This window comes from Thalassophryne amazonica, chromosome 17 (genome assembly GCF_902500255.1).
Source record: "Thalassophryne amazonica chromosome 17, fThaAma1.1, whole genome shotgun sequence".
Taxonomy (NCBI): domain Eukaryota; kingdom Metazoa; phylum Chordata; class Actinopteri; order Batrachoidiformes; family Batrachoididae; genus Thalassophryne; species Thalassophryne amazonica.
This window is the reverse complement of record NC_047119.1, coordinates 53,824,182-53,841,420: the sequence shown is the minus strand read 5'-3', so window position 1 is coordinate 53,841,420 and position 17,239 is coordinate 53,824,182. Positions and strand designations below refer to the sequence as shown.

Sequence of the window (17,239 nt, the reverse complement as noted above, 5' to 3'; positions counted from 1 at the left end):
AAGCAGTTTGAACATAATAGTTTTGAGTTTGTAGTGTCAGCAGCAGATGCTACTATTATTGTGAACACCCCCTTTTCTACTCTTTTTACTAATAGACCAATTTCATAGCCTTAAGAGTGTGCATATCATGAATGCTTGGTCCTTTAGGATTTGTGAGAATCTACTGGTACCTTGTTTCCCATGTAACAATAAGAAATATACTTAAAATGTGGATTAATCTTTTTAGTCACATAGCACTACTATTATTCTGAACACTACTGTATAATAAAAAGAAAACAGAACAAATATTATGTTTGGTGTTGATGTGTGTGGTACCAAAAGGAATAAGACTGATTTCAACCAGTGTAGAAAAGAACCAGATCACAGCTGAGCACATTTTAACACGACACACAGATATTGCCCCTCCCCCAACAAAAAAAAATAAAAACATAAAATAGAGTCAATGTAGAAAGCAGGATTGCTTCCGGGGACAGATTTGTATGACGGCGACTTATTACTGGTGCTGTGTGATTAACTGACATTTTGTATTGATGCTACAAAGCGCATATTGTAGACACGCACATGCGTCACATGTTAACGCCAACTGCAGTGAGCACTTTCTTTAATACAGCCCACTGATGGGTCAACATAATGTGCTGTACAAATAGAAGCACACGCCACGTCCAGAAATCCAGTCATTCCCGGAGATCTTCCCGCTTTGGTTTTCTGAAGGAATTGTTTCAATTTATGTTTCACTCATGTTGAAACAGTGAACCATTTTCTGAAACAAGCCTCAGCCAGGTTCATTATGTTCAGGTAATATTTTATTGGAAATTAGTGAAGCTATACAAAACTATATATTTTTGAAAAGTACATTCAAAAGCCACCATGGTGGCCATCTTGGATTTATAAAAATGGTGTCTTACAATTCAAATATTTTAAAATCTCAGCCTCTAGATGACCTAAGATCTTCCAGTCCTTGAGGGCCAGTCTCCTGCAACTTTTAGATGAGTCTATGCTTCAACACACCCAAGACAATTCATGAGGTCATTAGCAGCACTCAGGAGAACTTTATTGCATATTGAGGAGGTAGTTTAGCCATTTGATTCAGGTGTGTTGGACCAGGGACACATCTAAAAGTTGCAGGACACCGGTCCTCGAGGACTGGAGTTGAAGACCCCTGTGTGGCTAAATACACATTTCCAAGGAATCCATTGGAGCCAAGTAGAAACCAAGATGGCCACCCATAAATGTGACTTTGTCCACATGTACATTTTTGCAATTGGCACCACTGGATTCTGTGGCCCTAAAAAATTGATATTTAGCCACTGGATTCAAGATCCCAATCATCTAGAAGCTGAGCTATTGAAAAACTCCCATTTTAAGCCAGCATTTTTACAAATACAAGATGGCCGTCTTGGTGGGTTCTAGGAAAATGGAATCATCCATTTTCCAGTTGGCCATTCCATGCACTTTATTATTATTTTTTTAAATGACAACTGTAAAAAAAAAAAAAAAAAAAAAAATCACAGACACTGCTGTAAATCTCCACATTTTCACAAATTGTATTTCTGGTACAGATTGACCGGTGACTACTTTCACTCTGTTTCCACTAATTCAAAACAGTAAATTGGCTTCTGAAGTTTGGAAAATATCAGTTAAGGGCATTATTGCATGTGGAACACATTTACAGTTTACCTCCCCAGCATTGCATTATTCGGCCAACCTGTAACATTAATAATAATCTAGCATTGTTTTCCCAAAGGTGAAATTAAAGGTGGACATTATGCAAAAGCAGCAACTACTAAAAGTATTAATAAAAATCCCTAATACATTGAAAACACAATCAACTAAATTGTCTGAAAAAGGTTATTACAAACCAAAGCGGGTTAAAATTGCTGTTGGACGTCATGTGAAGTGGATCACCGTGGAAACATCTGCACTTCTGGTTTTCACCTCCTGCTTTAACCCACTAAGTTCAATGTAAAAACACTATTCAATGTCATCACTGATTTCTTTGTATTTTAAAAGAAGTAAAACTGCTGTATTTGTTTTTTTTTCCTCAATCTGCATTTCTTATCAGGCTGTAAATAATGCTGTAATAAGGCTGTAAAAAATACAGACCTGCAGATGTTCTAAAATAAGTTTAACAACAAACTCATGACTTTTCTGTTTTTGCAGGATTCATGATGAAATATTTTTGCAATGAAGTTGTGACATTTAGTCGGCAAGAAGCGTCACGAGTTTGCGTTGTCTCAGTGATTTGTGGACTTTGTTGCTTTGTGCTGTTGCTGAAATCAGACTGCTTCATCCACTGAGAGGATTTAAACGTTCACTGCGTCAGATCAGAGGGTGGAGTCTGTCAGGATACAGGATGTCCTCAGAGGTGGCAGCTAATGAGGAAGGCTCGGCGTCACTGCACTGGAACGAGACACAAACCGGTAAAGTGAGTATGATACGGTTCAAACGAAGCGTTTCAGTGAAACCAGGCACAAAGCATCATTTAACGCTGCTTGTTCCAAAACAATAACTTGGATTTTGTTACGGTGCAAATAAATGCATCCACACTTAAAAACACACAACCAGTGAGGTTAGTCGTTCAATTCCCACAAATGATACAACCAGGCGGTTGTACGAGTTACACTTACTAACACACTGAACACTTACTCTGGAAGGTTTTTGCTCCAACAGAAGTCACTTTGTGATAAGGTGCTTCAAATTACAGTATTATACAAAAGTCTTAGGCACTGTATAAAATGCAGGTTTTTGATTAGAGATTACACACACACACACACACACACACACACACACACACACACACACACACACACACACACACACACACACACACTGGGGCCAAAAAGTATTTAGTCAGTCCCTGATTGTGCAAGTTCTCCTACTTAGAAAGATGAGAGAGGTCTGTAATTTTCATCATAGGTACACTTCAACTATGAGAGACAAAATGAGAAACAAAAATCCAGGAAATCACATTGTAGGATTTTTAAATAATTTATTTGTAAATTATGGTGGAAAATAAGTATTTGGTCAATAACAAAAATCCAACTCAATACTTTGTAACATAATCTTTGTTGGTAATGACAGAGGTCAAACGTTTCCTGTAAGTCTTCACCAGGTTTGCACACACTGCAGCTGGTATTTTGGCCCACTCCTCCATGTAGATCTCCTCTAGAGCAGTGATGTTTTGGGGCTGTCACTGGGCAACATGGACTTTCGACTCCCTCAAAAAATTTTCTATGGGGTTGAGGTCTGGAGACTGGCTTGGCCACTCCAGGACCTTGAAATGCTTTTTACGGAGCCACTCCTTCCTTGCCCGAGCGGTGTGTTTGGGATCATTGTCATGCTGGAAGAACCAGCCACGTTGCATCTTCAATGCTCTCACTGATGGAACGAGGTTTTGGTGTAAAATCTCACGATACATGGCCGCGTTCATTCTTCCCTTAACACGGATCAGTCCTCCTTTTCCCTTTGCAGAAAAACAGCCCCAAAGCATAATGTTTCCACCCCCATGCTTCACAGTAGGTATGGTGTTCTTGGGATGCAACTCAGCATTCGTCTTCCTCCAAACACGACGAGTTGAGTTTTTACCAAAATGTTCCATTTTGGTTTCATCTGACCACATGATATTCTCCCAATCCTCTTCTGGATCATCCATATGCTTTCTGGCAAACTTCAGATGGGCCTGGACATGTACTGGCTTATCAGGGGGACACGTCTGGCACTGCAGGATTTGAGTCCCTCTCTGTGTAGTGTGTAGCCTTTGTTACTTTGGTCCCAGCTTTCTGCTGGTCCTTCTTCAGGTCCCTCCGTGTAGTTCTTGGATTTTTGTTCACCATTTTCATGATCATTTTGACCCCATGGGATGAGATCTTGCATGGAGGCCCAGATCGAGGGAGATTATCAATGGTCTTGTATGTCCTCCATTTTCTTACAGTTGCTCCCACAGTTGATTTATTTACACCAACCTGCTTGACTATTGTAGATTCACTCTTCCCAGCCTGGTGCACATCTACAATTTTCTTCCTGGTGTCGTTCAACAGCTCTTTGGTCTTGGCCATGGTTGAGTTTGGAGTCTGACTGTTTGAGGCTGTGGATAGGTGTCTTTTATACAGATAATGAGTTCGAACAGATGCCAATACTACAGGTAACAGGTGGAGGACAAAAGTGCTTCTTAAAGAAGAAGTTACAGGTCTGTGACAGCCAGAAATCCTGCTTGTTTGTGGGTGACCAAATACTTATTTTCCACCATAATTTACAAATAAATTTCTGAAAAATCCTACAATGATTTTCTGGATTTTTTTTCCACTCATTTTGTCTCTCATAATTGAAGTGTACTTATGTTGAAAATGACAGACCTCTCTCATCTTTCTAAGTAGGAGAACTTGCACAATCAGGGACTAAATACTTTTGGCCCCACTATATATATATATATATATATATATATATATATATATATATATATATATATATATATATATATATATACACACACACACACACACACACACACAATACTGTACTTTGGCACTTTAAATTTCAATCCATAATCAAATATGCTTGAGATAATATGATAAGATCATTTCACTCAATATTCTACATGTTTAAATATATTTGATCTTTTTTATCTCAAAAATAAAGTATTTTGGAATCAAACTTACCTCTTCATTACACAGAAATGTAACCATGTTTTTCTGCTAGTTGTTTTCTATGGACAAAATAAAAGAATTATTGAGAATATATTTCTTCTTTTTGATATGTGAATATTTTCCTCATTTTGTACAAAGACAGCTAACAAGGTGCATTTATTATAATTACTAGTGTGTTGCCTGTGGGGATCCACGGGCTGTAGATTGGGTTGTGTTTACAAAATAGGTAGCTGACATTTTTCAAGGGTGGTAATAAAGTATGCAAAGTTTCTATAATGAGTTGGAATGGCGTGAGAGTCCAGAATGTAATTATCAATGTCCACTGTTCACTGTTGTTACAAAATATCCATAATTTCTCCAAAAATATTAGTCCTATCATGGATGGATGGATGGATGGATGGGATTTATTGTCATTACATGAGTGCAACAACAACAAGATTACATCCACACTCAAATTACCACAGACCAGAGGTGTTAAATCCAGCTTCAGAAAGTAAAAGTCCAGCCACATATTTGTTCCATCTTCCCAATAAACCAGCTGATTGTAATTAGTTTAGCACTTCGGGCAGGTGGATGAACTAATTATTGAGATCACCTGTTTTAGGTGCTCAGGTAGAAGCAACACATGGGAAAGTTTTTACTTTCTGAAGCTGGATTTGACACCTCTGCCACAGACAAGATACAGCAATTAATCCACAATTACTGCTTGTTTAACGTAATAATGGCACACATCAGAATTAAGACAACACATATACATTTGACATTGTTTATGTGCACTAAACTTGAAACAATTCATTTTCTGAATTGAGGCGATGTGAGTGTGGGGGAGCCGCAGCAACATGTAGTTGCGCCGCCGCCAGCTTGGGGGGGAACGGGGACCTACAGCAGCTAAAACTGCACAGCACCCTGGAGAGGGAAGGGAGTGGCATGAGCAGGGCCGGGATGGGGTGTGGGATGAGGACAGGAGGGGGTAGGGGGAAGGTGGGAGCATGCTTTCAGTCTCTGTCCATGTGTGAGTCAGTTTCTGTTCATGTGTGCTGGAGTTGGAGAAGATAAGGCAGCCAAATGTTCACCAAGGCCGTAGAAATTCTTCTGGAGGAAAACAACGGGGCATTTTGTCCTTCAGAGGCTGATAAGCCTGCCATGTTTATGGTTGAGCAGTGGAAAAACACCTTTACAGCTTCACATGAACAACCAGATCCAATTATGAATATTCCCTGGTCTTCGACATCTTCCTTTGCAAGGTGTGCATTTGCTCTGAGATATTATCCATTTTGTCTCTGAGTTCAAGGGTTAATGCATTGTATTGCCTTGCCCAACTCAATCATGGCGGACAAGTGAGGGGTCGTGGTTCTGGTGGCAGCTGCCTTGCCAATTTTCCGGTAGCTCAGGGCAGCACATAAGCAATAAGTACCAGCCCTCCTACAATGAAACCAAATATAAATAAATTCTCAACATCCTCCACAGAGAATGGCACAAAGCATGTGACACGCCAAGTCTCCCAGGCATCAAGAATATAGCCTGCAGGGTAGGTTCCATCTGGGCACGCAGGGTCCCCCAGCACTGATTTCCTTGTTTAAAAAATGGTGTCAATAGTGTTCAGAGACCAGCTGATCAATTCCATGGTTAATCCAATATAGTTTGAAGAATTCACAGTCTGGTGATGTAGGGGACTTGAAGGTTGGAGCAGAGATAGAGGAGAGAGGAGGAGATGCGACCGCCCCCAAGCTGTGAATCAATGTTCTGTTTTGGCAGCGTTCATCCATGACCCAAAATACATAAACATAAACATATCAAACGGCAAATTTTATCCCAGCTGGTTTAATAACAGGATTATTGAAAAATGAAAAATAGAAAAAAAAACTAAATTATATAAATTTTGCAATGGGACAAAAATATATTGTTGTAAATTACAGTTGTACATTTTGTTTGAAGTGATTAAACAGAAATTTCACTTGGTCAAACAAAAACATGGGTGAAAATGACCTTCAAGGTCCATCCATCAGATGGAAGAGTAAACAGCATTGGCAGTTTTGTGCATTTCTGGAGAAAATTCAGGCAGAAAAAAAAAAAAAAAAAAAATTGTGCTATGTTTTATAAAACATTCACTTCTATCAGTTTTACTGGTTTGACTATGAGCAGAATTAAACAAAAACTAACAGATTTTAATTAAAGGTGGTGGAGGGGCACAATGTGGAAAGAACCCATTAAAATCTGGATTAAAGGTCAACAGATCATGATCAAAAGTCTAAAACATGATCAGAAATTAGCAATCACAGCCAAAGTGCAGCAATCGTGATCAAACGTCAGAACAGGATAAAAGATGGAGGTGTGAGCTTTAGTGAGCACTCTTCTAGTTTTTCTGTAATTGTTTTTGTACCTCCCTCAGGAGAACTGTGGACTCCATATGGTTGATTAGCTGCACCATTTCTGTCACTGATGTTCTGACAGTTGTTGTGCTTTTGTTTTATGAGTTTGGCCAAAGCAGATGGTCACCACTCTGAGTCTGGTCTGCTTGAGGTTTCTTCCTAAAATTAAGAGAGGTACATTTTCCTTTCCACTGTTGCTAGTGTCCTTGCTCAGAGGCCGGGTAAGGAAGGGCAAAACCTTGCTCGCTTGGTTACAGGGCCTTGAGACAAAAGTTATGATTTGATGCTGTATAAATAAAGTAAACTGACTGTGAATTTAACACCACAGATTTAATCGGCAGTGTTTGATACCTGTAATTTTTCTTTTGCCACTGCCGAACCTTGGCGAGGATGATGGCTAGGATCAGCAGACCAACGATGACTGTCAGCACACTCAGGGTCAGAGGTAAACTCAGCTCCCCGTTGACTGTCCCCTCGCAGAACTGACCCTGGTAGCCCAGGTTGCAGTCGCACACATACTCCCCGCTGCCACCCGGAAGAATCTTGCAGGTTCCTCGGCCGTGACACAGGGTCTCGCCACAGGTGGGTAGGTTCAAGTCGATGCCTCTTGGTTTGGGAAGAGGGAAGGCAGTGGACATTGTGGAAAACTTGAAGGAAATTGTTGTTCAAGAGAGGAAGTGATTAATGTACGGAGGAACCACACCCTGAAATAGAGAAATGACATGTGATCCATTTTATTAGACCGATAAAGAAGTTAGGATCTGAAACAAACCACTGATGTGATTTAATGTCTACATATTATAGGATGAAGTGTCCCAAATGTGTTTTTCCTCACACATGCTAGATAAAAAGGATATAAAATGCATGAATGAGCCATTTTCCCCCTTATAGACTTTACTAAATATCCAGTTTCTTATCAGTGCCATGTTTATACAGTAGCCCAAAAGGGACAAGCTTACAATATGTGTTTTACATTTTGCAGTGTGGCTGGAATACTGAAGAAAAATGAGGCTTGTACATCATCCACTGGTTGCTAGTGCAGCCTAACAAGTTTGAGAATCCTCATTTTTGTAAAATAGAGGATCAGACATATTGAATCCGCATCACCAAAGAAGTGAACACGTGAAAGGGACCAAAACCGTGACTGGCGACTGCATTAAGCATTCTATAAATTTGTGTGTTTTCCCTGTTAGAGTCACACAACCCCTTCAAAAATTAATCACCAAAAGCCAATAGTTCTGACATTCTTATGTGTATGTAGATTTCTGACCACAACCGTATTAAGTCAATATGCCACATGCCTGACCAAATATGTATTTTTACTAATGTTTACTTTTTTGTCCTTAACACATACTGTAAACATGCAATTAAAATATATTGCAGATGCGTGATCTGTGCACTTTGTGCACTCGTTCCATGAATCATGTTACTGCTAAGTGATCTAAAGCAAACTGCAAACAAAAGCAGAAGTGTTTGCGTAAGAAATTCACTGAAGAATGACAATTAAGATGACAGAATGATGGAGTCATACTGCCTGAAGAAAAAGAAAAAGAAGCCATTCCTGGGAAAACTAAGTTGAAGTGGTCCGTCATCAGCATACAGCTTTCACATTTGGATTACTCATTAAAAGAGTTTCATACATTACTGGAAGAGATTTAAATAAATAAATAAATAAATAAATACGAGGTCTGTCAATAAATTAACGGTCCTTTCTATTTTTTTCAAAAACTATATGGATTTCATTCATATGTTTTTACGTCAGACATGCTTGAACCCTCGTGCGCATGCGTGAGTTTTTCCACGCCTGTCGGTGACGTCATTCGCCTGTGAGCACACCTTGGGAAGGAGTGGTCCCGCCCCCTCGTCGGATTTTCATTGTCTGGAAATGGCGGAATCAAAAGGACTTTTTTTCCATCAGAATTTTTTCAGAAGCTGTTAGAGACTGGCACCTGGAAACCATTCGAAAAATTTATCTGGCTTTCTGTGAAAATTTTACAGGCTTCACAGAGAATAAGGTCTGTTACTACAGCTTTAAGGACCCCTTTAAGGACGCTCGGCACGCCGCGCTCGAGCTGCAACGACGCGGCACAAGCCACCAGACCATTTCTAAACGGATGGCTCTGTGGATACGAGACTGTCGTGTGCTCTTTCTCTGGTTATCACAAGAGCTGGACATCAGCCATTTTCCGGCAGATTTCACTTTTAACAAGAGATTTTGTCATGGAAAGCCGCACGGAGGCTTTGCGCGTAAAGACCGATTCGCTTTGGAAGCGAGACAAAGGAATACCTCCATTTCGGCGTGTCAGAGGACAAGTTTGGACATGTCCAGCTCTCCAACTAACAGTTTCTGAAAAAATTCTGATGGAAAAAAGTCCTTTTCATTCCTCCATTTCCAGACAATGAAAATCCGACGAGGGGGCGGGACCACTCCTTCCCAAGGCGTGTTCACAGGCGAATGACGTAACCGACAGGCGTGGAAAAACTCACACATGCGCACGAGGGTTCAAGCATGTCTGACGTAAAAACATATGAATGAAATCCATATCGTTTTTTAAAAAAATAAAAAGGACCGTTACTTTATTGACAGACCTCGTAAATAAAATACTCCATTAGGGGCCAGGATCTCAGAAAATGATGGGGTTCAAATTTTCAGGCTCCAGCCCAATCTCAATTTTCTTTTGTATCCCTTCCCCTTGGCCCTACCCCTTTAAAACAAGGGGTAAGGCCAAGGGGGTATGCCTCTAGCCCTATGAATTGAGACACCCCTCCGCCTTGGGGGGGGCTGCCCATCTCATGAGTTTGGCGTCATGTTGTCGCTTAAAGTGCCATCTTCACTGTTTGTCATGGCAACCGAAGCACAACTTGTTGCAGTAGCCTCTTTGCTCTTTTTATTTTCTCACCTTTCTGTGTCAAAGCAAAGAAACAGAAGGAGTCGCAGATTTCTTTGACGCATCACAGTCATGTCGGAGAATTTTGTGGTATTAATTAGTCATTAATAATAATAATGATAAATAGTAGTAATAATTAATTAATTGTTAATTAATGGTAGCAATAATAATAATTAATAAGTAATCATTAATAGTAATAATACTGTTAACTGATTAATAATGAATTGATTGATTGATTAGTAATTAATTAATCAATTAATTAATCAATCAATTAATTAATCAATTAATCAATCACTCAGTCACTCATCTTCAACCACTTTTCCGGGTTTGGGTCGTGGGGGCAACAGCTCCAGCAGGGGACCCCAGACTTCCCCTTCTCGTGCCACATTGACCACCTCTGACTGGGGGATCCTGAGGCATTCCCAGGCTAGTGTGGAGATATAATCTCTCCACCTAGTCCTGGGTCTTCTCTTCCCTTTTTGTCACAACAGTACGGTAGAGCGAATGCAATACTGCCCCAGCTGCACCGATTCTCTGGCCAATCTCACACTCCATCGTCCCCTCATCCGTGAACAAGACCCCGAGGTACTTGAACTCCTTCACTTGGGGCAAGGCTGTATTCCCTACCATATGAATGCATACATTATACAAGTTTCACTTTTTGAATGGAATTACTGAAATAATTCAACTTTTTCATGATATTCTAATTATATGATCAGCACCTGTATGTATGTTATGGGCTGCATCTAGTTCTGTTAACCTTATATTTCTTTTTCAAATTCTCCCATTTTTTGCATCCAGCACTATTTCCTTTATAAATTTCCTTGACAAATAATAGCAGGATGTCAGGTTATGTGTTACACATATACATGTGTGTGTATATATTTTCCAACTAACTCCCATTGGTGAAACTTCTCATTTTCTGCCTGAAAGCTTATTAAGAGTCGAGTGTGTTCAGGGCTCCCTCTTTGTTTACAAAATACACACGTTACAGACCTTGAAATCCAACAGCAGGGGTCGCTATTATCCAAAGATTTATGAACGTACAAATTACTGTGCTTATCCTTTATCATGAGTTTCTCCATTGTGAGATATAAAAGTGTCTTATCATAGTGTTCGTGTGTATTTGCATTATAACACCTCAGCACACGAGCGAAGTTACGATATTCTTTAGAACGACAATATACGCAACATGCATCCAGCAGCATACACGTTGCTGTCATATAGGCAACTGTTAAGTTTTTTGGCAAGTTATAACTTTCTAAACAGCATAATTTGTAATGAAAGCTGCTTCGTTTGTGTGGCTCTGGGCACCATGTTTGTTTCTTTGGAGACAGCGGTAAGCTCCTCCTACCCCTCCAAACGGAGTGTGCATCCAGATTCACTCCATTTGAAGGGGTTTGTAACCCTCCGCCTACCCCTCTGCCTCGCTCCAAAAAGAGAATTGAGACACCCCTCTGTCTCTCGTGCCCGCGCAAAACAGAGGGGAAGGGGGAAGGGGAAAGGCTGAGGGGTAGAACTGAGATTCAGCCTCCTTCCTGTTCCATTTGAAAATGACGACTCCCAATCATCTTGGGTCCCCTTGCCATTGGAAATGGGTCCCAATTCTGGCCAAGTCAGCAGCCTTCCCACTTGAAAGATCTCACGCACAGGCATCCTCCTGTTATATAAAAAGCCTATGGTGATCGAGGAGTAGTGACAGGGCAGGATTGTGATATATGTAAGCTCCAAGTAACAATTTGGCATGTTAGATGGTGAATACATGATTCAGTCATCTTGCTCAAGCATTCAAGATTGTTGAGCTTTTCGGTAGCTGTATTTGCAACTAAGCAGCCCTGTTCAGGAACCAATCTGCTTTACCGCTTCTTACAGAGTGCAAGGAACATGACCATCATTACCAACACCACATTCCTGCAGAGGAATAATTTTTAAACATCTTGGCGGGACCCTCGCTCTCAGCATTGGCATCTGATTGACTACGTGATTGTGAGGACCTGTGACCATAATGGCATGTGCCTTACAAGATCTTTGGTCAGAGCTGATGACTGTTGGATGGGCCATTGTCTAATCCGCTTCATAACAGGCATCAAGATTGCCCACAGAAGCAATCTTATGAACAAGTTCTGTAAGCCTAAACTGAACATTGCTTGTCTGAAAGACCATGCTATACAAGAGCTAGAAGCCTCACTTAAAAATAAGATCTCCAAGGATCAATATCCTGATTACATGGAACACTGGCACACCCTTAACACCACTCTTCTTGATGCCTGTAGCGATACAATTGGCTTCCAAAAATGTGTTCACCAGAACTGGTGTGATGGGAATGACTGAAATTTGTAGTATGATAGATGGGAAGAGAGTAGCCTTTCAGGCTTGGCAAAGAGATCCACATAATATTAGTAAAAAGGTGACGTTCAAGGATAAAGGCAGAAGTATAGAAAAAGATCAGAGAGATTAAGAACAAGTGGTGGTGCATGAAAGCAGATGAGCTACGCGTCTTGCAGACATTGATGCTTCTTGCGCCTTCTTTAGTACTACACAAGCTATTTATGGGCCCAGCAATCAAGGCCTTAATCCTTTGAGATCAAGGGATGGCTCTGAACTCTTGATGGATCTGGATCCAAACAAACAACATTGGAGAGAGCACTTTAAAAACCTGCTAAACCAGGACTCTACTGCTGAAGGAGTGTTTAGCAAGATCCCCCACCTTCCTATTATAGAGTAACTAGCAATTACTCTGAACATGACTGAGCTAGTGACTGCAATTGGCCAGATGAAGAACAACAAAGCCATGATAGCATTCCTGCTGAGGCATTTAAACACGGAGGCGCTGCACTAACCAACCAGTTGCTTGACCTCATGATAAAGATCTGGGAAAAGTAATTGCGAGTAAAATCATGGCTAGGATCCTTGCAAACAGTGTTATCAGTGTCAATGAAGAAATTATTCCTGAATCACAATGTGGTTTTAGAAAATTTAGAGGCACAGTGGATATGAATCTTTACTGCAAGACAGATGCAAGAGAAATGCTGAGAACAAAACTCTGTTGTATATGGCACTCAGATTTGTCAAGGGCTTTTTACATGGTAAATCACTCAGCACTTGGACCATATTGTCCAAAATTGGATGTCCCGGTAAATTTATTAGTATCCTATGAATGAATGAATGAATGAAAACTGTTTATTTCAAACATCTGATACAACAACAATTACAAGATAGATCAGTAAAGACAACAACAAAAAAGTTCCTACTGTGTACCCAACATGTCCGAAAAGGGGTAGGGTGAAGCATCAGCTTATTTATCCCTACCCCTTCTTCCCCACAACCAGTAATACCCTTTGCCACATATACACATAGATTCCTACACACCTAAACCGATATCAATATATATATATATATATATATATATATATATATATATATATATATATATATATATATATATCAATATATATATATATATATATATATACATATATATACACATACACATACATATATACATACACACATCAACATACATACATATATACACATATATATACACAAACATACATATACACCTACACATACCTACTTACATACAAAATACTATATATTTACAAGCCGAAGCAAAAAACAAAAACACCCTAACCCTCATTACCCTTCCTCCTCCCTATACCCAGAAAAAAACATATTTTTGTACCGCTGTTTGAACTGGTTCATGCTTGGACATTGCTTGAGCCCCACTCCCAATCTGTTCCACATCCTCACCCCACAGACAGAAATACAGAAACCTTTTAATGTTGTTCTGCACAACGACATGAAGGCCATCATACTTACTCGACCTGATTCTGAAAGTGAGCCTTTCTGCATTGTGACTTGAGTCAAACACGACTGTGTAAATGCTATCTTGCTCTCAATCTTCATCTCCATGATCCTCCATCTAGTCAAAGACAAGGTAATGAAAGGTAACTGAATGATCTATAGAATGGATGGAAAGCTGTTCTGCCTTAGCAGGCTAAAAGCCAAGACTAAGGTCTCTATAGCTTCTATGCTGGAACTCCAATATACCGACAATGTCGTGTGTTCTTTCTGCTGAAGACCTCCAAACCATCTTGAGTCCTTTCACAGAGGTCTACAAGAGCCTTGGACTTGAGCTTAACATCAAGAAGATTAAGTACTGTTCCAGCCACCTCCAAAAGAAGCCAGAAAAAAACCCACATCTAGTAATCAACAACACAGTTCTGGAAAATATCTGACTTTCCGTACCTTGGAAGTCACCTCTTCTTAATCGCATATATTGATGCGGAAGTGCAGCATCGGCTCAGTTGTGCCTGTAGTGCATTCAGATGGCTCAGAGAATGAGCACTGGAAGATAAAGACCTTCGTCCAAATGCCAAAATTCCTGTCTATAAAGCCGTCATTATCCCTACGCTGTTGTATGCGAGCGAGACCTGGACAACCTATAGGTGCCATCTGAAAAGTCTAGAAAAGTACAGTCAACATTGGCTTTGCAAAATCCTAGGTATCAAATTGCAAGATAGATGAACGATAATGTCTTAGAGAAGACAAGCATTACCAGCATTGAAACCATGGTTGTCTAATCAGCTGCAATGGAAAAGGCACATTCTATGGATGTCCAGTGGTTGCCTCCCCAAGCAACTTTTATATTCTCAGTTACAAGATGGCAAAAGGATGCAGGGCGGTCAACGCAAACATTTTAAAGACAATATCAAGTGTAATTTAAAGAAATGCGGCATTGACATAGAAAAGTGGGAAGAGCTAGCCGTCTGGAGACATGTAGTTGCCAACGGCACTGAGCGTTATGAGACAAGCCTTCGCCAAGATGCTATGAAGAAAAGAGCGGGAAAACAGTGCCAGCTCCTCCGTCCCTGCCGAAACCACGACCAGCTGTCCAGTATGCCACAGAATGGTCTCAGTCACCTACGGACCCACAAATAAGAGGACAATTCTACTCGTTTCGATTGATTGCCAATAATGACAACGTTATACACTTTAAAAGCAACTGGGTGTGTCTGTTACTGATTTCCAATTTACCAGCTATGGTCCCTCAGCGTTAAATATCTTGAAGACAAACCTCAAGCGATGAAATAAAAAAATAAAAAAATTAGTTTTAGCACAAAAAATCCTACAGAAGCAGTTTTCTTTAACATTTCATATACACACTCATAAGAATAGGATTTGTTTTCAGACTATCTATCTAACAATCTTGAATTTATATTTGCCCTGCTAGCTTTTTTTTTTAATTGATACAAGTTAAAAACACCTTATAAAAACACACACACACACACACACACACACACACACACACACACACACACACACACACACACACACACACACACACACAAAACAAAAGTCAATGAAAGTGAAAATTCAAGATATTCAAGAATAATTACCTAAAAAATATAAATAGAACAAGTGTTACGTGTAAGTACATATGTTCGATAGAAATTAAGACAAATACACTGATTTAATTTTTATAGATTACTAAAATTAACCAATTATGTCAACAGGAAGGTTGACAAATAAGGTTTGGCTGTCATTTATCTCAAAAACAAAAAAAAGTGTTGATACCCTGTGATTCAATTAACCTCACAGACAAAAAAGGCCTGAATATTTGTAATTATATCAGCTGAACACAAAAAGAACCAAAAGATCATCTGAGGGCAGACAACACCTGAAGAAAATGCTGCCGACACAAAGTTGCTGAAATACTTTTCCAAAGACTGGGACAAAGTTTTTCCACTGCAAGTGTCTTGTTTTTCAGGTTTCCCATAACACGATCTGACAAAGACAAAGGCGGACACACAGAAGGACCAAGACATTAAAAAAGAAAACCCAGACTCACGTCAGCAGCCTGGTGTCCTAAAGCATGGACCGGGTCAGGCAGACCTGTTCAGGTTTGAGACAGTGCCTCTGAAATGTTTGAAAATCAGAAGTTCCTCTTTCAGTGAGGGAACCTGTAACAAAAGGAGGGAAGAGGAAGAAAACTGAGACCAGTGAATACCTGCCTGCTTTTTTCCCCGTGTAAACACAAAATCACCTCCTCCTTTTTACAAAGACTGAGTCACACACACACACACACACACACACACACACACACACACACACACACACACACACACACACACACACACACACACACACACACACACACACACACACACACACACACACACACACACACACAATCATCCTCAAATGGTGTAACACATGCACTCTGCACAAATCTGACTCACAAAGTACAGTCCCAGAGATGAACAAGAATTTTCCTTCACATCACTAAAAAAAACAGACTACAGAGTTTCAAGTGTAAATTCTGCACAAACGTTTAAAGTTGTGAACAGTGTTGATTTAATTTTCACCATAACTCAAGATTACAGGTTTAAATGCATTATGTAATACAAAGACAAACACACACACCCTGTGCTTAAACACTGCAGGTGTGTTCATAAGACGGGGGGGGGCAGAGGGAGGAGAAAACATTCCAGGACGAGTCAGAAGCAAGACCTGACCAGACCCTCTGCAGAAAACACCAGCCACAAAAACAAGATTCTCAAATCTGTGTTCCTTGACCACGTTTCCTCAGTGAGGATCCTGACATGAAACACCCAAATTCATCTGATCACCCGCTACACCTGTAATACGACTAAAAAAACATGTTGAATCAGAATTATTTTCCTTCACGCACGTCGTCACGTGGTGCGCTCCCACGCAGAAGTTCCACTGACATTCACGACTCTCTTTAGGAGGCATTGCCTTTATGAAGTCTATATTTTACGATGCATCAGTTAGACACATGCTCCATTTATATCCAGTGTCCCCTTTAAGACGTCAGACTGGAATTATTTTCCTTCAAGTACATCTTCACACGGTGTGTGTGAAGTATTAAAACTGGTTGTGGAGGCATTAATGTCTCATAGACTTTCCTAAGTTTTGATTGCGGACGTTGGGGATGTAAACCTCTTCCTGTCCAAACCCCAAACCAACCTGGAAGTGGAAAAAGTTGTTCCTTGAATGGCTCCTTGAGGCTGGCTCCAGAGAATTCATGTTAAAATGTCCAACTTTAGAGGAGAAATAAACTTGTTTACAGCCTTGTACAAAAACCAGTTTTAACATCTATACCTAGTTTGTGCATCCATGTAACTGAGGGTGTGGTCACTGAGTGACAGGTTGCACATGTAGTCAATTGACGCCAGACTTCTTTGGCTGTCCGCAGTGGCTCAAACTGCACCCGTCCTCATCAAATACCTGTAATATGGCTTGTTGTGCAGTTAGTTCATCTATGAAGTCTGTGCCGAAGTATTTGTCAAGAGAAGTTTGTTTTAGTTGA

At 40.2% G+C, this 17,239-nt stretch overlaps 1 protein-coding gene across 3 annotated transcripts; it reads right to left on the bottom strand.

The window, feature by feature from the left end:
* Positions 1 to 1,500: 1,500 nt before the first annotated feature.
* On the bottom strand, positions 1,501 to 15,935 carry LOC117529908 (protein crumbs homolog 2-like). 3 transcript variants are annotated; one of them, XR_004566140.1, is made up of 4 exons: positions 15,755 to 15,932; positions 7,364 to 7,716; positions 4,656 to 4,702; positions 1,501 to 2,400 (listed from the first exon to the last, which is right to left on the bottom strand). XR_004566140.1 is itself a non-coding variant. In XM_034192813.1 (3 exons), the coding sequence occupies exons 2-3, from the start codon at positions 7,648 to 7,650 to the stop codon at positions 2,373 to 2,375; spliced, it is 315 nt and encodes a 104-aa protein (XP_034048704.1). In that variant the 5' UTR covers positions 7,651 to 7,716; positions 15,755 to 15,931; the 3' UTR covers positions 1,501 to 2,372. The 3 variants fall into 3 exon arrangements, 2 of the variants coding, with proteins under 2 accessions (XP_034048704.1, XP_034048703.1); XM_034192813.1 differs by lacking the exon at positions 4,656 to 4,702 and having other exon boundaries at positions 15,755 to 15,931; XM_034192812.1 differs by lacking the exons at positions 1,501 to 2,400; positions 4,656 to 4,702 and adding an exon at positions 6,808 to 7,171 and having other exon boundaries at positions 15,755 to 15,935.
* Positions 15,936 to 17,239: the final 1,304 nt, after the last annotated feature.

Coding starts and splice junctions, on each gene's coding strand:
- LOC117529908 (XM_034192812.1), bottom strand. CDS start 7,650: ATGTCCACTGCCTTCCCTCTTCCCAAACCAAGAGGCATCGACTTGAAC. Junction 7,172..7,363: donor TGGCAAAAGAAAAATTACAG/GTATCAAACACT, acceptor TCTTAATTTTAG/GAAGAAACCTCAAGCAGACC.